Source organism: Trachemys scripta, chromosome 1 (assembly GCF_013100865.1).
Source record: "Trachemys scripta elegans isolate TJP31775 chromosome 1, CAS_Tse_1.0, whole genome shotgun sequence".
NCBI lineage: Eukaryota > Metazoa > Chordata > Testudines > Emydidae > Trachemys > Trachemys scripta.
Window position 1 is genome coordinate 324,682,712 of NC_048298.1, and position 20,580 is coordinate 324,703,291.

The following is a 20,580-nucleotide window of genomic DNA, read 5'->3' on the forward strand; positions in this document are numbered from 1 at the left end:
CAAGACAGGAACACGTCTTAAGTTGCTTTCAGTCAAGTCTGCAGCTTTGGGGCACGTGGTTTAAACACTGGGTCTGTGTTGGAGCAGACTGGCATGTCTGGCTCAGCAAGACAGGGTGCTGGAGTCCCAAGCTGGCAGGGAAAGCGGGGGCAGAAGTAGTCTTGGCACATCAGTTGGCAACCTCAAAGGGGTTTCTGTGATCCAACCCATCACACCATGATCCTAGTTGCTTGTACTTGTATTCCTTGATTAGACTAGGAGCCTCTTGTGTTATTCTCACCAACAACCTAAAACTTCCATTGGTTATCTTAGCCCTTGGTTATAGGAGGGGTTATCCTAGTTCTGCATATGATGGCTATTATGGACTCAGTTTGGCTGGAAGGCCTGCATTTTGCACACTTGTAGAACGGGATGGTGGTTTCTTTCTTTCACTGCCTGTTCTGTGAGATCACTCGCTAAAGGATGTGTCACAGGGTGGAGTAAACAGAGTGTGATTAGAACCAGGCTGGTTGAATCTAGTTCAGCCTTGTGTTAACTCGCCCAAATGTCTCTCTCCACTAGCTCTCCTTGGTATTGGTCCCCATGTTGATGTCCTAGCATGTACATGAGTAACTCACATTAATACTGAGTTACATGCCTGTAGGGAGAAGAAAGCAGATCTCCGGAAGTACTCACAGTAGCGTGCTTTATGTTCCATAAAGCCCCTTTCATAGAAACAGGGTGACCCTGCTAGGAATCCTATTGTTGGGCAGACTGCTATACAGAACTTAAAATGCCTCCAATTCATGTGACAGACACACACAAATGCAAATTAAAAAAAAAAAAAACAACCCTAGATTAATAAACTTGGATTCTCATTCACCCTAACTGACATAGCTGTGTTCCCTTGTGACTGGTCACACGTATGCAAGGGAGTATCACATCGTAGCTGGCAGATAAAGCACAATGGGTCTGGAACAGACTCATTTGGATGTGAATTTAATACTTTTATAACGGGCCAGACTGACAGCCCCCGAGGTGGAAATCCAGTGAGCCACAGAGCAGCCATAGCACAGGCAGTGCCAGGGCAAACTTCCCCACGTTGCCCTACTAGCATGAAGCATCAATGTCTGGAAGCTGTGATGAGAACCGATGATTGGAGGTTAAAGCCAGACAAATTCAAATTAGAAATAATGCCCAAATTTTTAATAGAGAGGGTTATCAACGTTGGAACAAACTATCAAAGGAAGTGGTGGATTCTCCATTTCTTGAAGTCTTGTCACCAAGACTGGATGCCTTTCTGGAAGTTGTGCTTTAGCCAAACACAAGTTATTGGACTCAGTACAGGAGTAAGTGGATGGAATACCTAATGGACCCTTCTGGCTTTAAAGGCTATGAAATCCACGTCACAAGTCTGACCGTGAAGGCAGTGCTGTAGCAACCCATCCTGCAAACCCTGCAGCTTCAGGGGGCCTCAGATCCAGTCTGTAATTTCAAGGCTATTTCGATTGATATAGCGCAGACCAAATGTAGTGCAGTTATGGCATACTTGGAATTATATGGTCCTTTGCATGCTCAAAGTGCTACTGCAGATGTGATGTAAACAGAAGAAGAGAAGACATCCGGTGGTTGAACTCCTTAGGCACATACACTGTGTTCCCTACAGAGCTGGTATATTCAATAGCCATGACTGGTTGAGAAATGCCCCAACCCAACTCGAAGCAACAGAGATTGTACGTGCACTGCTGGGGGTGAGGTTTTGCCTTTCTGCTTTACAGTTGCAGGTATTTGTTACATGTTGTGCTGCTATTTAAAATTAGGCGCACAGTGCGTATGAATGCTCTTTGATTGTAAAGACTAACAAACTTAATAAGGAATTTTATTATGTATGGTTTGGACTGCAATGCTCCGAGCCCCCTGTCAAGATCACTAGATCAGAGAGAGCGAAGGCCTCACAGCTCTTATCCTAGGGGGAGTGTAAAAAGTTGCCTTTCAATTAAGTATGTTATATTGCCTTTCAATTTAGTTGAATGTCCTCTTGTTGTTGTATTATGATTTGTGGTGGCTTACGGGAATGGCGATATAGCCACAAAACTTTTGAAACTCATGAGAAAAGCCATGTTCACACTGGAAATATGGTGAAGGGGAGAGAACTGAAACTGTGACTGAAAACTTAATCTGTAATTAACCAGACTTCACAATCATTGCTTGAAATTGAGAGACAACACTTGCGAGGTGTATTTGAAATAATTGTGGCCATTGTTCTTCACTTAGCTGAAGGAAACCTAGCGTTTTGTGAATAAATGGAAAAACTTAAGTGTGGAAATGGAAACTTCTTAGGCCAAGTCGAGTTAATGACTAAATCTGAGCCTGTGATGATGGGAACATTTAAGATGGTTCTTTTCTAAAAAAGAAAGACACAACTACTTAAGCCCAGCAATACAAAATATTATTTTGTAGTTATCTCAAAAGGTAACAGGTACAATTATTAACAACATAAGATTAAATATTAATCCATTATTTTGGACATCATATCTGATAGCCACGAGGAACAAATGTCTCATTTTGAGGTATGTTAAGATCCAAGAGACAGAAGTCAATATTGAAGAGCACTTCCTGTCATTTCTGAATGTGCAGGAGGCTACTGGAAAGGCTCTGTCAGATGAGATTCTTCAGGAGTTATCCAGACATAGTATGACATTTGATAATTGCAGAGAACAGGGCTATGATGACAGAGCTTACAGGAAAGGGCAGCATAAAGGTGTGCAAGCTTGTTTAGCTCAAAAGAACAAAGACACTTTTTTTTTTTTTTTGTTTTGTTCCTTGCTGCTGCCTTTCCTTAAATCTAGTGTTGAGTGATGCAACAAATTCCTCAAACTGAACCCCAGCAGGGTCAACGCTGTCCTTAAACTTTCCAAGATAAAGAACCAGAATTTATAGGTTAAAAGTCTTGTGGACAAGGCTTACCCTCATCTGCTTTATACATACTTAAGAGTTTTCATGATGCTCTTCTCATGAATAGAGAGATGGCCTCAGTGCCTCGGCCAAGACATTTCTTCTCTTTTGCTTCTGACCACTGTGCTAAGTGTCAGTTCACCTGGCTGCTGCCCACTACTAGAGAGATGATGGCACCTCAGTAGTGGGTGCAGTGAGAAATGTATATACAATAGTAAAGGTTAGGTGTTTGGCCTTTTCATTTATACAATGCCCCATCTTTGTATTCTCTGACCAGTTACTTTCCCCTCATTAATTGTAATAGGAGTCTACAATGGCGTTGCAGCCATAGTCATCACGGAATAGGCTAATTCAACTCATCTGCTTAAGGAAAGACTGAGCAAGGATTTCATGAGTGGACCTATGACTACTGCATTTTTAAAGCAGACGTTCTGCCTAATCTAATAGGAGTAGGAAGAAGAATGAAGCAGCAGGAAAACTAACTGTTAGCTTTTTAATACAACTGTTGTATATTTCCCATCTATTCTATAGCCTTCAGTACTGATGAGAGCCAGTGGCCCCTTTTTTCCTTCCTTCCTTCCCTCTCCCCTCCAGCCCCAACCACCAAAAGTTTGGTCATTCTTATCTGACCTAGTATTTCCTATCCACAGCTACTGTGGCTGACTTGATTTTATTCACACCAATAAGTGCAATCTTTTCCCCTTTTGCAGGCATTTACCAGAAAAAATTAAGAATGACAATCAGCTAAAGAATATGAGCGGGCAGTGGTTTTATGAAGCAAAGTCAAAGAGGCACAGAGATAAAATACACGGAGCAGATATCATTAGAGCATCGATAAGAAGGAAACCCACAACAAAAGGTAAGTTTATTTCAGGGATCCTGTATAGTGATGTCCTCTTAGTTAGCGCACCTAAGAAGGTGCATCTTTGAAGATGCTGTACAAAAATAATGCAATCTCCTCCTGAGCAAGAATTGGGGTAGAAGAGGTATGTTTGCTGTTTATTGTGTGAAGTACATTCTTCTTTCAATACATTCTGTTAATTCTAACTACAAAGGTAGATGGGAAGGATTGTCCTTGTGCTTACAGAATTGGACCCTTTCACCGGGGTTCTGTTCCCAGCTCTGCCGATGGCTCCTTGTGTGACCCTGAGCATGTCATAAGGGCTCAGACGACCTCTGATTTGGGATGCCCCAGCTTTTGGGTGCTCAACTTGAGACCCCTGAAGTCTGGTGCTTTTTATTTGTGGTAGGTGATCAGAGATGAGCAATCAGGTACTGAATTCCATTTGAAGCATCTATTCATGGGGTAACATCCCTGTGGCAAAAGGAAGTACTGTGCTGTTAATTAAGGTGTTAGCCACTTTACTATGTTCATCTGATCATGCAATGCAAGTCCCAAAAATTGTATTCGTTACTAATGTATGTATAAGGCTATATATCTTTTCTCATGTAGCTTTTATTATGAAAACAGCTCTGAGCATTGGAAGATTATTTCTGTAATTAATTGAGTTTAGTACATCTTTCTGTTTTTGAGAGAACCTGTAAAAATAAGGTACTTTTGTTGTCAGCGTTTGATGGAACTTGTGACCCTTATTCTTAGCGTGGATTCTATTTATGATTAGTCTGTGTGCTTACATAAAGTCATTTGTTTTGCTAGAAAATTTACCCATGTCAGTTCCATGGATAAACTTAAAAGTGGCAAATTGTAAGGCTTGTATCACTAAAACTCATCCCTGTTTCTGAACTGCCTGTGAATGTTTGTGAATTATCCTGCCTTAATTCTTATTAAACTGATTCGCCTATCCTTAGTGCAAGTGTAGAATCAAATATGGAGATCATGTTTGGTTAGTGGTAGCCTGATCACTTTGAAAAGTACTCTTGTCTGTCTATGTGAACAAAAGAAGGCCTAAAACAAAGAGAAATACAGGGGACCAGAAATGGGCAAGAAGAAACCTCTTCTCGTTCTTCCTAATTTAGAACTGATGAACTGATAGTCCAGAACATTTCAAATTGTGTGTTTAAGCTCAAGGTAAAGAGTTTCTCTGTCTAACAGAGTTATGTGTCGGCCACCATGCAACTTGAAGGAGCCATCATTTATTCTCAAGCATGCAATTACTTGAACAGGCAAGGACATTCAAAACTGGCTTAAATCTGACTTGTAAACTACACGGAATTGTTTAGCTCCAATGACTCATAAGGTGATTAAACAATTTCCCTCACAGCAATGCTCTGTGAAAATGTACACATGAATGTGGCACTTCTATTTCTGCACACTGAGAATTAATCTTATTTTCAGGAGCACTGAGGAAGTATAGAAGGCAACAGAAGGCCATACAAAAATGTTCCTAAAACTTCATAGAATGTTTTGTGACTTCAGCAAAGTAGGATTTCTCCTCCCCTCAAAAGAGGAGTGGGGGGGGAGCCCAACCAAACAAGACCAAACTCAAATGTACGATCACCATTCAAGTTTTCACATACTAGTTTATATTTCTTCTATTGCAGTAGTTCTCTGTAGTTTCCATCCAGGGACAACCTCCTCCCCCACCCCTCCCAAACACACCAATTAGCTGGGGTTCCAGAACCCCCTCCAATTTAGCAATATAGATTCATAGATTCTAGGACTGGAAGGGACCTCGAGAGGTCATTGAGTCCAGTCCCCTGCCCTCATGGCAGGACCAAATACTGTCTAGACCATCCCTGATAGACATTTATCTAACCTACTCTTAAATATCTCCAGAGATGGAGATTCCACAACCTCCCTAGGCAATTTATTCCAGTGTTTAACCACCCTGACAGTTAGGAACTTTTTCCTAATGTCCAACCTAAACCTCCCTTGCTGCAGTTTAAGCCCATTGCTTCTTGCTCTATCCTTAGAGGCTAAGGTGAACAAGTTTTCTCCCTCCTCCTTATGACACCCTTTTAGATACCTGAAAACTGTATCATGTCCCCTCTGTCTTCTCTTTTCCAAACTAAACAAACCCAATTCTTTCAGCCTTCCTTCATAGGTCATGTTCTCAAGACCTTTAATCATTCTTGTTGCTCTTCTCTGGACCCTCTCCAATTTCTCGACATCTTTCTTGAAATGCGGTGCCCAGAACTGGACACAATACTCCAGCTGAGGCCTAACCAGAGCAGAGTAGAGCGGAAGGATGACTTCTCATGTCTTGCTCACAACACACCTGTTGTTGCATCCCAGAATCACGTTTGCTTTTTTTGCAACAGCATCACACTGTTGACTCATATTTAGCTTGTGGTCCACTATAACCCCTAGATCCCTTTCTGCCGTACTCCTTCCTAGACAGTCTCTTCCCATTCTGTACGTGTGAAACTGATTGTTCCTTCCTAAGTGGAGCACGTTGCATTTGTCTTTGTTAAACTTCATCCTGTTTACCTCAGACCATTTCTCCAATTTGTCCAGATCATTTTGAATTATGACCCTGTCCTCCAAAGCAGTTGCAATCCCTCCCAGTTTGGTATCATCTGCAAACCTAATAAGCGTACTTTCTATGCCAATATCTAAGTCGTTAATGAAGATATTGAACAGAGCCGGTCCCAAAACAGACCCCTGCGGAACCCCACTCGTTATGCCTTTCCAGCAGGATTGGGAACCATTAATAACAACTCTCTGAGTACGGTTATCCAGCCAGTTATGCACCCACCTTATAGTAGCCCCATCTAAATTGTATTTGCCTAGTTTATCGATTAAGAATATCATGCGAGACGTATCAAATGCCTTACTAAAGTCTAGGTATACAATGTGTTTGTGAAATAAGTTTGAAACCTATTGGAACTGCTTGCTTGTATTTACCTGCAGTGGAAACCGGCATGAACATACTGGGAGATAACTTTGGTCTTGTTTCCTATTTTAGCTGAGCGGAGTCAGAACAAATCAGACAAAACAAAGAACAGTTGGGTGAACAATGTCAATAAGGAAGTTTCCGTCCCAGCAGAGCTATCTGGTATCAGGGAAGAGACAGAAGAAGGGGAAGTGAAATCCAATCAAAGGTAAGAAGATGTTCTCTGAGATGGAGTCAGTAATTTGACTTTTTGTGTATTAGGGCTGAGTATAGTTTGTGACTTGTGTGTTTCCTTTTTCAGCATTTCACATAAATATTTCTGCCATTTAATGCAAGGGGACTTTCACGCCCTGAAAACATAACATTGTCATCAAATTGCAATGGTCTGCCAACACTTACTCAGACTGGCGTGGAAATTCACATCTGCAGTAGCTTGACATGTCATGGCTTTGTGCATTCAGATGTTCCTGGAAGCACCAGGACAGCCATCTTTTTGGCAACTTTGACTCTGAGGAGACAGGCCAGGGGTTTTTAAAACACAGCCTCACACATGTTCATGTAAACACACACCATAGGACAGGTGGAGACTGAAAGCTGCCTTGGATGTATGCAGTCTAGCTTGATTTCCAGAAGTGACTCAGGGATCTTCCATTCTCCAGTTTGGATAATGGGCCAAACTGAGGTGCTAAGGTCCTATCTCCTAGAACTGGAAGGGACCTTGAAAGGTCATAGAGTCCAGCCCCCTGCCTTCACTAGCAGGACCAAGTACTGATTTTGCCCTAGATCCTTAAGTGGCCCCCTCAAGGATTGAACTCACAACCCTGGGTTTAGCAGGCCAATGCTCAAACCACTGAGCTATCCCTCCTGGCAGCCACAAATAGCAGGGTAGCAGCCACTGGATTTTTCCATTGAGTGTAACAGATAGGAGGAGGTGGCTTAATTGAGAGCAGTTTCCTGTTACTTTGGTGCTGCTAGCATGACTGTGAACAGACTTGGAACTAGACCTGGAGTTTAGGATACTCATTGGGGAAGCAATCTGATGCTACCCCCTGAGACTTCTGGACAAATGGTGAAGCAATTCCCAGGATAGATTTGCTTTCACTGAGAACATCCTGTTCGAGACATTAAAAAAATTAGACACAGTTAGGTTGAGAATCCCAGATAATTTCAGCTGTCCTGGTAAAGCCTGGAGAGAAGTGGACTTGGAGGTGCCCAGGACCTGACCTGTAGAGGTCTTTATAGGTTTTGGGGCTTGTCTGTTTTTTTTTTTTATTATTTTATTTATTTATTTTATATAAGCATCTCCACCTATTCCATTTATAGCTGGAAATGAATTGGAACGATCATTAGAGTGAAAGTGAAATACACTCTCTTTCTGAGACACCCACAGAGTGCAGTAATCCGGTTCAGAGGTGACAGGAGCACGGAAAGCTGTAGAGCAGAGGTCCCCAAATGGTGGGGTGCAGAGGAACGTTCGGGGGTGTGTGAGACTGGGGCCTGGCCAGCCCCTGTGGAGGGGCGGAGAGGGAGTACCACCCAGCTCCACTCCTGTCCCTGCCCCCAGCTGTGGCCTCAGCCCCCTTACCCTGTCCGTGGCCCAGCTCCGGGGGAGAAGGATAGATGGGGGGGCGGAGTTTGGGGACTACTGCTTTAGAGGTCTCCATTTGAAAAGTAAGGTGGCAATCTTGAAGCTAAGCACAAATAGAAAAAATTGCTCTTGCCTGCCACTTGTACATTGGTCCTCCACAAACATCTGAGGAACCAACAAAACATCTAGCCTGGGAACCAAAGTAACCAAAGGTGAGCATAGTCTGTCAATTGAAAGGGCAGCTATTCCCTCCAGCATGGCTCAGTGGGTAGGATGCTGGACTTGAGACTCAGGAGACCCTCGTTCTATTCCTGGTTATACCGTTGACCAGTTGTCACAATGAGCAAGCAATTTTATCTCTGTCTGTTTCCCCTTCAAGATCAATGTTACCTTAATCTACTCTGGGTTGATCTTCAAACAGTTAGTTTTAATCCTAGAGATTGGGCCAACTGAGAGATTGTATTGACTGGGTCCAATGGAAACATATGTAAAGCTGAGTATCTGTCTGATGATGACACTGCAGCCCAAACCATCTGTGTTTGCTAGCAGCCTCAGCTACACGTTAGACGAGAGAGATTACAGAATAGAATTCTGAAAAGAACAGTTGTTCAAGTGCAGCTCCATCTCCCACTTTCATGGCCTGCAGATATGGTGTCAGCCCAAGTGGTCAGTGGCATCAAAGGTTGCTGATGGGTCTAACAAATTCAGCACAGATACCTGACCTTTGCCTGTCTCCAAAAGGAGATCGCTGTCCAGTGAAACCAGAACAGTCTGTGTCGTACCCAGACCTAAAACCAGACTGAAAAGGGTCAAATAAATTTGGGGAATGATGATAATGCCAGAGCTGCTTTGCAACAGTAATTCTCCTCCAATAATTTAAGTTTAACAGTGGTGATAATTACGATGGTCTGTGGAGCAGATCCCTAAGAGATGTATTGAAGGCTGCTGCTAAAATTGACATTGTTAGCTACTGTAATTAGTTTTCTTCAGTTGGTTCATAGCATTAAAAGATGAATAACAAATTATTTATCACTTATGGAGAGTACTGGATAGCTGCTGCTTTTCCTTTTCATGTTGTTTAATCATAAAAGCTTATTCCACAACTTCTCAAATGCTAACCTGTGTAGCCCACTTCTGTTAATTGTACAGTGATCATGGAAAGCAAAACTATATTCTGAAACCAACAAAAGCCTTGTGCAGAACTACTTGTACCATCACAATGTGGATCACTTATTGGTCAAGTACCTGCTCTGGGACTGATGGAAAGGACAGACTTTTGGCAAGAAACTGCCAGGAGACTCTCTAACAATATTTGGTGATATGTCAAACTTAACTAGCTTTTTTTTTTTTTCTTTTTTAAGCAAGTAAGCTGCTATCTCAACATTTTTTTTAAAAGCTGTAGGTTTTTCCCTAAATGCTCATTGCAACAAACTATGGTATTTAGTTTACATCCATACAGAAAGACAAAAGAAAAGGGGTAGTTCTGAAAGCAGCTGTAACTGGTTCACATATTGTAGAGTTGTTTTTCTGCAGGGGTAGGGGGAGATCTTAATGACCTTTTTATTTCAAGTCATAGTTCCAAACTAGTGTGAAGCTGAATAAATTTCACAACCCGTATCGGTTTTCCCATTTACTGCTCCAGCCATGTCAGAAAACGTCAGAGTTTTAGACCCTTTCAGAGTAATGGAACTTGCCCTTGCCCTGTGTCCTTCAGTGGGGAACATAGGCCTGTAATTCCTATTTACACTGCAGTTCCACTGGCTAGAGAGAGCCATCACACAGCAGTTGAACTAGTTACAATACTCAACACTTGAATAGCACCTTCCATTTTTCAATTGTTGTGTATTACAGCTGATTTCAGAGACTGGACTAGAATTCAAGGTTTTCTAGCTCCCACATCATGATGCCACTTCTAAAGCAAACTTATACAGTACAGAATGGCTAATGGAAGTGTTTGGAGACAGAACCCAGAGAATGAATTGCAATAGATAGGCCAAAACCCAGTATTTAATTACACATTTATGTAACATAGATGCAAACACCAACTCCTGCCCTCCAAAATATGCAGCTGAAGCAAGGGAAAGTAGCAGTGCTAGAACTGCACTATATCACTTAAGCTATCACCCAAGTTTTTATTTTTTCTATGTATGAGGTGAGCACACAACGTTGATTTGGGGGAAATGCAGGGAGAGACCAACCCTTTAAAGACGGCCTTTTTTTCTATCCCATATAGGGTGGACTTCTTCGGAAGTACTGTTCTGACCTGGCTGTGTGCCCACTCCTAATGGCAAGAGTTGATCAATAGCAGCTGGGAAAAGCTGATTCCAGGACCTGCTGGATTAGCAGCCTAGCCAGGGTGCCAGGAGGGGCAAACCTGTATACTGGAAGCATTTGGTTCAGTCTTCAAAGACCATAGATCCTTGAAGACGTGTTCTTTTTATGTATTTCAGAATGGAAGGAAGGGGCAACTGACTATTCACATCAGAATGTGAACCTAGTGTAATTTTGGAGTCTCTTTGCAGGATAATAGGGTAAAGGTTTCAAAAACACCAGAGCCATTTTCAAAAGTAGCTTAGGCATTTAGCTAAAGTGTGACTGATAGCCAATGGGACTTAGGCTCCTCAGTTGCTAGGGTGCTTTTGAAAATGCTGCTACTCTTTAATGATAGCAGTCACAATTTTTTGAGTAGAGAATGGTGCAGGCTACAAGCCTGGTCTTCAGTCTTTACATAGGCAAAACAATTGTTGACTTCAGGATCTGGCCCTGAGCATATCTGGGGGAGATGTAGGTGGGAAATGTAAAAACAAAATCCCTAAATCTTATTTTCGGTTACTGTTATTGAGACAAACTGCACTTATGACCATGAATGACTTAGGAAGGATCAATCTTTTTCATTGGGAGAACTCCCTGTATAAGGACCGAGGGCCAAATTCTGCTCTCAGACTAGTGAACACATCAGAGTCAGCGGCGTTACTTCAGGTCTAGTCTGGACTTAATAAGAGCAGAATATGGCTCTTTAGGTTTGGACACTTACGCTGTAGGGTGGTGCTCCTTTTTTTTCCTCTTTAATGACTAACTCCAATAACCAAGCTGAAACCAGTGCTTGTCTTGGTATTTAAATTCCCATGATACTTTCTCTTGCATATCATAAACTTTGTTAGCTGGGTGTGTGAAGTGTGTTTTTGGGGGTGTAACCTTCCACAGAAGGAATTTCAACAGAATGACTGATTCAATCTGTCAATATTTTCTCTGTCTGACGATACATTCCATCTGTAGATTGAGAGTGTAAAATATGCCACCTAAGGAAGGGCAGAGTCCAGATTCTCCCTTCTATGTTCTGAACCATTGTGTAAAAAAATCAATTTCTTAATCCTGAAAAGACTCTCTCGGCTGATAAATAACACTGTCTGCGAACATTAATCCTAGAGTCTCTTACATGCAAATCAGCTGCCCCAAAATTTATTCTTAAAATGCAACTGGCTTTAGTATGTACGAAAGGGGCTAGATCTTCTGCTTATCCATTTAACAGGTACAGCATTAGCAGCAGCAGTTGAGACTTCCCCACATACACTTGCCATTGTGGCCTATCCCTGATTTTGGAGGACTCACCTCTAAGGTCAGATGAGTTTGCTTTGTGCCCTCTCAATCCTTGACCTATCTGCTGAGCCTGCCAGCAAAGGGCATCCCAATTCTGGGATGTTTCTTGTGAGGGTGACCGGGACTAATTCACAGGAACTAACACATTTGCTACTGACCTGGGTTGGATTTGAGCCATTGCCATAGTTTCATAGAAGTTTAAAGATGGGGAAAGACCGCCTAACAAGGTTGTCTAGTCCATCTCCTGCTATTGTAGGATTGTGCCCTACAACCTGTTTTCCAAAACTTTGTCCACCTTCTGTGACTAAGTCCCACTTCTGTCCCTCTAGGGTCTGCTCTATGGTGGAGGTACAAAATCAGGTAGAAAAAGGAAATCTTTTCCTCTTATAACCTTCCTCCTATAAGCCCCTTCTCTCTTCCTCTGCTCTCCATCTGTAGGCATTTTATTGCTGTTACCATAGCACAGTGGTCTCCAATCTTTCTACGCACAAGATCACTTCTTGAATTTAAATGCAACCCAGGATCTACCCCTCCTCTTCCCTGAGGACTCTCTCTTCCTTGAAGCCCTGCCCCACTCATTCCATTTCCCCCCTCTCTATCGCTCACTCTCGATGTGGGAGGGGGCTCTGGGCTGAGCCTGGGGTAGGGGTCTGGGGTGCAGGGTGTAGGCTCTCGGAGAGAGTTTGGGTGCAGGAGGGGGCTCTGGGCTGGGGCAGAGTGTTGGGGTAAAGGAGGGGGTATGGGATGCTGACTCTGGGAGGGGGCTCAGGGCTCGGAGTTGGGGTGTGGGTTCCTGCTGGGTGGCAGTTCCCAGTCGACGGCACAGCGGGGCTAATGCAGGCTTCCTGCCTCATGCAGCTCCCAGAAGGGGCCAATGTGATCCTGCGGCCCCTGAGGGCGGGCATGTGGCTCAACGCGCTGCCCCTCTCTCCAGGCACCGCCCCTGCAGCTCCCATTGGCCACAGTTCCCCGTTCCTGGCCAATGGGAGCTGTGGGGGCGGTGCTTGCAGACAGGAGCAGTGTGTGGAGATCCCTGCCCTCCCCCAGGGCCGCAGGGGCGTGCTGGCCGCTTCCAGGAGCGGCGTAGGGCCGAGGCAGGCAGGGAGCCTGCCTTAGCAACAGCCCCACTGCACCACCAGACTTTTAGCAGCCAGAGATGGCGATCGATTGGGAGTCTCTAGGATCGACCAGTCAATGGCAATCGACCGGTTGGTGACCACTGCCATAGCGTTACCTGAGCATGTTACCAAAATGACTTGATACGTTGATTATGGCAGGGGAGCTGGACTCTTGCTCCACCCAGCACTGTCCCTAACTTTCTGTGGGTATATCTACACAGCATGTAAACCTGGGCTCAAGCGTAACCTCCCTTGCATCCACACCCATTGTGCTAACCTAAGGCTTGGACTTAGGGTCCCTGCATCCTGAAGGGTTGGAGGGTCCAGGCCCATGTTAAGCCGGAACCTAGGGTCCGAGTCCTATTGCTTTCCTGCTTGCACATGGCCCTGGTTGACTTGGGTCCCGGGAGTCTGCCGGATGTATCTGAGTTCCCGCTCCCAGAGGAACTGTGCTGTAGGCAGGCAGCCAACACAACAGCCGGAAGCGCCATTACTGCCTGGCTGAGGGTGCTCACCCTTCCTGCTCCTCACAGCAGCAGCTTCTCCTTGCTTCTGTGCAGAGCTTGCCCAGAGCAGGGAGCAAAGCTGACAGGTGGGAAGCTGCTTCCGACTGCCATGATGTTGGGAGTCATCCCTCCGCTGGCCGTGCTGAGCTGGGAGCTCTGCTGCTCCCTCTCCTGCAGGGCAGCCACTTAGTGCCCACTCCCCTCTCTGGTCCTTGCTCCCGGGCCCCACCTCCACTCCTTGTGTGTGCAGGGGCACCCTGGCTGCGTGCACTCTCAGGGTGGTGAGTGGGAGCCAGCCCCAAAACCTACCTGCAGACAGCTCTTTATCCATGTTTGCTTCCACCTACTGAAAATAGCTGCTGCTTCATATCCCTGGCCTGGTTACATAACCTCAGACTGGGATGATAATCTTAATTTTAAAAAAAATATCTTTGCCTATGAATGAGCAATACTTCAAAGATTACTCCTAAAAACAATCCGCTCTCCCATCCCTTGCTGTTTAATTTCTCCTTAGCTATAGTGCTACCAACCAATCAAGAGCATGTTTAATGAATTTATATTGGCTCTGAAAATGGTATTCTGTAATATTTTATCTGAAACAAAGACTTCAAATGTAGTAGATGAGGCACATAAACTGTTGTAGGGATGGTAAACCAAACAGGGGAATGGAACAGTATCTATGCCAAGAGTGGCAGTCTTCCATAAACACAGAGAACAGATTGAACAGAAGAACCTCACATTTTTATGTTGTTTTTTATAAGCATATGGCAGCTTAATTTTCATTTTTACAGGCTTAAAGCAATGTGCTGGTTTCATGCTAAGCAACTTGTTGTTCTCTTGTAGTTCTAATGCACTGGACGCAACCTTAGACAAACCACAGGAAAGCTCAAAGAAGGTAGCCGTGTCACCAGGAAAGGTAGGTTCAGCAATGGTATGCTAGAGATAGCCTTTTTAAAGCTATTCCCTTGCCACTTCGCCGCTCCACTAAAAACCAGGAAGAATTTGGACAGAAGAATAAAAAACTTGAGGTATAAAATGATGGATTGATTCCTGTTCAGCCTGTTTGTGTGGCAGAGAGAAAATCTTCATCCCTTACCTATATACCAATAGCAACCTCTTCACCCTCCCGAGAAAACTGACTCTATTTTGCTTTGTTCCAATTTCAATTGAATCTTCTCGTAGGTCTGAATCCCTTTTGGGAGTCAGTAGCAGAAATGAGGCTATCTAAGGGCTTGTCTTCACAACCGCACTACATCGGTGCAGCTGCCTCAATGTAGTGCATCTAGTGAAGACACGGGAGAGTGTCTCCCGCCCACAGTGTAGACAGCGCTTTAAGTCGATGTAAACTTAAGACACTCGGGGGTGGTTTTTTCACACCCCTGAGCAACGTAAATTACATCTGTAGTAGGAAGAGAGCAAACAACAAACTAACTTTCTTAAACATATGGTTGCCAAACAACAAAAAAGCAGACTCTGCTTCTAATCCTAACCACTAACTAATATTTGAAACATAGGCTTTCCTTATTACCACATAGCAGAGTTTTAAAATAAAGTTAATATAAAGTAAATGCCCTAAGTTACTAAATTAATACAACCAATTAAATGAATACAACAAATTTGACTAAGCAGTAGTGTAGACAAGCCCTAAGGGCTGGTCTGCACTGGAAATGTACATCAGCATAGCAATGTCTCTCAGGGGTGTGAAAAATCCACCAAGAGACATAGTTAAGTTGACGTAAATCCCAGTGTAGACAGTGCTAGGTTGATGAAAGAATTCTTCTGTCGAGCGAACTGTCGCCTTGAGGGGAGGTGGATTAACCACGACAGCGGGAGAATCCCGCCCGTCGCTATAGTGTCTCTAGTGAAGTGCGCTGCAGCTGTGCTGCTGTACCATTTTAAGTATAGATGTAGCCTGCTTCACAAAGGTGGGGTTTTCAAATGCCCTAAGTCTGTTCCTGCTGACTTCAAAGGGAGTAGAGTTAAGCCAAGCCCTTCTGACAATCCTATTTTGCCATGTCCTCCATCTGTCTTATAAGAGCCCTGCTTAAACCTTATTCTGCAGGGGTGAAATCACTGCGTTTTCACGTTTCTGTTAACGCTGTTAAACATATGACTCAAATTATATGTCCATTCTTTTCCAGCAAAGGAAGAATCCATTTAATGACTTCACTGCACCAGAACAGAACGTAAAAAGTAGGGACTCAGAAAGCGGAACAACTGACCTATCTCAGATGCCAAATGAGGGTAAATAATTTTTTTTAATCTACGTGTCCTCTGTGGACACTGAAATTCTTAGGGGTATTGTGACCAAGTTAACTGTCGCTTTTCTCACACAATACATTTTCTAGGGGGAAAAACCTTTCTAAAATCCTGCAATAAAGCAGGAGATGGCAGAATTTTACCTATTGTTTTATGAGCCTGTCTCCAGCCTGTTCTTCAAGCTGTTCATTTTAAATCTGCATGTATAAAAATATGAACCCCTGAAAATATTAAGAAAAGATGTTTCACCCAAATAATCTGATATGTCTACTCCTTTCCCCTGCCCACACGCCAACCCTAAACCTGCATTAGGTCATCGAGGGTAGGTCTATGCTGCAATTAAAAACCCACAGCTGGCTCAGGTCAGCTGACTTGGACTCATGGGGCTCAGGCTGTGGGGCTCTTTAACTATAGACGTTTGGGCTGGTGCCCAAGCTGTAGGACCCTAATGTCTCAGCCCGAATGTCTGTACTGCAATTAAGCAGACCCTTAGCCCGAGTCAGCTGACCCAGGCCAGCTGCAGGTATCTGACTGCAGTGTAGACATTCCAGTAGCCATCCAGCTGAGAAGGGCCACTTCCATGTTACAAGCCTCTTGGTGATTCAGCAGTAAGAGAGCAGTTTAAGATATTCTCTTTTCTGTCTTTGCAGCAGTCCCAATCATTGCTGCTATTGCTCAGCAGTGGGGATCAAGCTGGAGTCCCAACATTTGATTCATAGATTCATAGATTCTAGGACTGGAAGGGACCTCGAGAGGTCATCGAGTCCAGTCCCCTGCCCTCATGGCAGGACCAAATACTGTCTAGACCATCCCTGATAGACATTTATCTAACCTACTCTTAAATATCTCCAGAGATGGAGATTCCACAACCTCCCTAGGCAATTTATTCCAGTGTTTAACCACCCTGACAGTTAGGAACTTTTTCCTAATGTTCAACCTAGACCTCCCTTGCTGCAGTTTAAACCCATTGCTTCTTGTTCTATCCTTAGAGGCTAAGGTGAACAAGTTTTCTCCCTCCTCCTTATGACACCCTTTTAGATACCTGAAAACTGCTATTATGTCCCCTCTCAGTCTTCTCTTTTCCAAACTAAACAAACCCAATTCTTTCAGCCTTCCTTCATAGGTCATGTTCTCAAGACCTTTAATCATTCTTGTTGCTCTTCTCTGGACCCTTTCCAATTTCTCCACATCTTTTTTAAAATGCGGTGCCCAGAACTGGACACAATACTCCAGCTGAGGCCTAACCTGACCAGAGTAGAGCGGAAGAATGACTTCTCGTGTCTTGCTCACAACATACCTGTTAATACATCCCAGAATCATGTTTGCTTTTTTTGCAACAGCATCACACTGTTGACTCATATTTAGCTTGTGGTCCACTATAACCCCTAGATTCCTTTCTGCCGTACTCCTTCCTAGACAGTCTCTTCCTATTCTGTATGTGTGAAACTGATTTTTTCTTCCTAAGTGGAGCACTTTGCATTTGTCTTTGTTAAACTTCATCCTGTTTAACTCAGACCATTTCTCCAATTTGTCCAGATCATTTTGAATTATGACCCTGTCCTCCATTTGATCTTGTCCCCCTGTTGTTTCTTAGACTCATAGACTTTCAGATCAGAAGGGACCACCATGATCATCTAGTGTGACATCCTGCACATTGCAGGTCACAGAACCTCACCCAGCCACTTCTATCTATAACAGACCCCTAATCTCTGGCTGAGTTACTGAAGTCCTCAAATCATGATTTAAAGACTTCAAGTTACAGAGAATCCACTATTTACACTAGTTTTAACCTGCAAGTGACTTGTGCTCCATGCTGCAGAGGAAGGAGAACCCCCCCCCACGATCTTTGCCAATCGTGTTTCCTTAGTTCTGTTTTTTAGATTCCTCTCTTTCCCCAAAATATCATTCCTAACCAAACAGGAGCTAGAAAATGATGTACCTTAATCCAGTCTTGCAAAATTGAAATGAGAGTTTGCCAGCCCAGGCAAGAAAATTACTGACCTGCTTTCTGCCATGATGCTTGCTAATGGGGGAAGAAGACAAGTGTATACTACTTGCATTTTTTTTAAATACTTGTCCAGAGTGAGCAAGTTTTACTAAGTTTTATTTAGTTCCATCTGACCCTGAAAACAGTCTTCAAAAATTGATAGAAACACAAACACAAGACACGATAATATAATTGAGCTGTATAAGAACTGAGTTGATTAAAGGTTTACTGTGCTCTAACTTTGAGTCGTTCTGTTTCTTTGCAGTAGGAATGTTCTATTAGTCAGCACTCCATAATACAAACAAGTTAAACCTAATATGAGGTTTGATAATCTATTAGTTTTCCAATATATTTGTTTCAAGAGTGCGTACTTTTTATACTGCTGAATGCTTTGACTGTTAACGTTGTCTTGTCTTTTTGCATTGCATCCTAGAGCTGCAAGAATGTCTTCACCTTGTCTTTCCTGTGTAGAACGCTTGATGCTTTGACTAAATGCATGTTCTTAAGCTTGAGATCTGTTTTGCAGTATGTTTTTACCCTTTCCCTTGTATGCATGTCTTGTCTTGCAGACACACTGTCACCTTCAAAGGAGAGCCAATCCAAGAGAAACATACTAAACAGTAGGTCAGAGGATCGTAGGCAGGCTTCTGGAGAACAAACTGATGAGTCACAGAGAATTGCAGATCGGCCTCCTGTACCAAAAGCTAGAAAAGTCATCTACAAAATAACAGATCCCATATTGGAGAAAGAGAGTTCTTTTCCCAAACCTGCTAAAAGGACTGATTGGGTTAGTGGTGCTGGTACACCACCGAGGGGCATTCTGAAACGCAGTTCGAGTTCAAGTTCCACTGATTCAGAAGTTCTTCGTGTTAATCAGATCTTTGACCATCAAAGTAAGACTGGTTTGCCATCTTCAACTGTTCTCGAAAGAGTAGCTGAGACAAATCCTCCTGCAGAAGACCCCTCACAAAATTCACTGGAAAGACTAAAACAGGTCAGGTTCTCTTCCAGTATAGGTACAAAACAACCTCTTCAGAGCCCCCAGCTGCAACATGGCAAAGATATAGGAGAGTTTGACTTACTGGAATCAGACTATGTTAAGAATGCAGAAAATGACAATAGTAGGTTAGATGCACTTCAAAATGAACAAACCCTCCCTGTAAAATCTCCACGCTCCCAATCCTCTGCTTTAGATGTTAATGCAACAGACAGAGATGTCTCCCAAGAAGACACATCAGCACCATATTCTTCTGATGCTAACAGGTCAAGCCTACCAGTTAATGAAACCTTGCAGCTTAAGACAAGTCTTCCTATGGAACCTGTAACTCCAAGGAAATCCTCCAGTAATATCTCACCAAATGTCCAGGAAGTGCAAACTGTGGATGAAACATTGTCTCAAAACATATCCAAACAGTCCCCAAATCCTGACTTGGAGTCATCCAAACACACTATTGGTAAGAGAACAACACAACACAAGTCAAATGGGTTAATACTGAGAAGGGTAAATAACAATTTTGAAAACAGTCTTAAATAACTCTGCTCATTAATATTCCAATCATGAGAGAGAGAGCTTTCTGTATTAGCCAGAATATTTCTGCTTGCTTACTAATTTACCAGTTTCACACACTAAACCACATGCTACGCATTGTCTGAACATTCAGTCTTTGGAAATATGCTCTATTGATTGACTTTCTGTTTTATTAAAAAAAAAAAAAAAAAAAAGAAAAAACTGATTAATAACATGTCCAGGCTAAAGTGTGGATATGCATATTTATTAGCAACGAGAGAGAGACAGTGGTGGACCAACCATATACTTGCTCAGGCAAAACTCCTGTTTTGAAGTCTATGCTAGCTTTGCCTGCATAAGGACTGAAGGAATTGGTCCACTATTGTCTGTTAGTGGTAATAATGGTACTATGATTTGGGGATTTTTTTTTAACACGTGTGATTAAATAAAAAACATGGCAGTTAAACGATGAAAAATTCACTTCTGAATAAGAATCAAAATGCCATAATTATAAGCAAACATAAGTGTTCCTGCAGAGTTAACTTTTTGTAAGGTTGTAATGTGGATTAAGACTTTACTCATTCATAAATTGCTCCAGTTTTATTCTACAAGTCTATTTTCATTGCTGTGCTGCCAGTATATCAATGTTCTTACCTGAAAATATATTTTTTCAAGCTAAAAGAACAAGCATATGGGATATATCTGTGTTTTAGCTTGTGTAACTTGTAGTGGGGACTTGGTGGAAAGTGAAGCATCATATGGATGTCTAGAGGAGTCTCTTAACCCACTAATTATATTTTAATAAATACCTTGCCTGCAATATGATGCATTTCAAAAGCAAAAAAATAGCTCTAACTATTTTTATGCACCCCAAGAAGAAATCCTGTGGATTTTACCCCATATCGGGATACTGCTAACCCATCCCTGACAAAGGCAGGAAAACCATTCCAACCTTTCTTCCAAATTGGTGGTAAACTTTGATAGGCTCCCAAGAACCACTCCTCTTCCCCATCAGATCACTCTTTATTTTGGCTTTTTGATTTCTGTTTTCATGTAAACAGTTGTTTTTAAAATAACAAGCAGCAATGGGAAGGGGAAACAAGCTATGATGAGCACTACTAGATTTTTTTTTTTTATCAAGGTGGGTGGAAAACCTGTTTCAGCAAAATCACGTTGATTGACTCCTTATCTTGAAAGGTGATTTTGTGTTACAGATCAGCAGCCACTTTCTGCTAAGACAAAATCTCCTCAGGTGCCAAATGCCAGCTCTGCAGACCTTCAACAAGG

General features: G+C 42.9%; 1 protein-coding gene across 6 annotated transcripts in view; it reads left to right on the plus strand.

Annotated features, from left to right (window-relative positions):
* Positions 1 to 20,580, plus strand: part of SYTL2 (synaptotagmin like 2) — an 80,947-nt gene that overhangs the window by 33,466 nt on the left and 26,901 nt on the right. For 4 of the 6 annotated variants that reach the window (XM_034759034.1, XM_034759037.1, XM_034759038.1 and 1 more), the window contains exons 3-8: positions 3,645 to 3,793; positions 6,804 to 6,939; positions 14,384 to 14,456; positions 15,682 to 15,784; positions 18,356 to 19,240; positions 20,508 to 20,579. In XM_034759034.1, coding sequence (XP_034614925.1) covers positions 3,645 to 3,793; positions 6,804 to 6,939; positions 14,384 to 14,456; positions 15,682 to 15,784; positions 18,356 to 19,240; positions 20,508 to 20,579 — 1,418 coding nt within the window. The remainder of the gene's footprint in view (positions 1 to 3,644; positions 3,794 to 6,803; positions 6,940 to 14,383; positions 14,457 to 15,681; positions 15,785 to 18,355; positions 19,241 to 20,507; position 20,580) is intronic. The other 2 variants (XM_034759036.1, XM_034759039.1) reach the window with 2 other exon arrangements.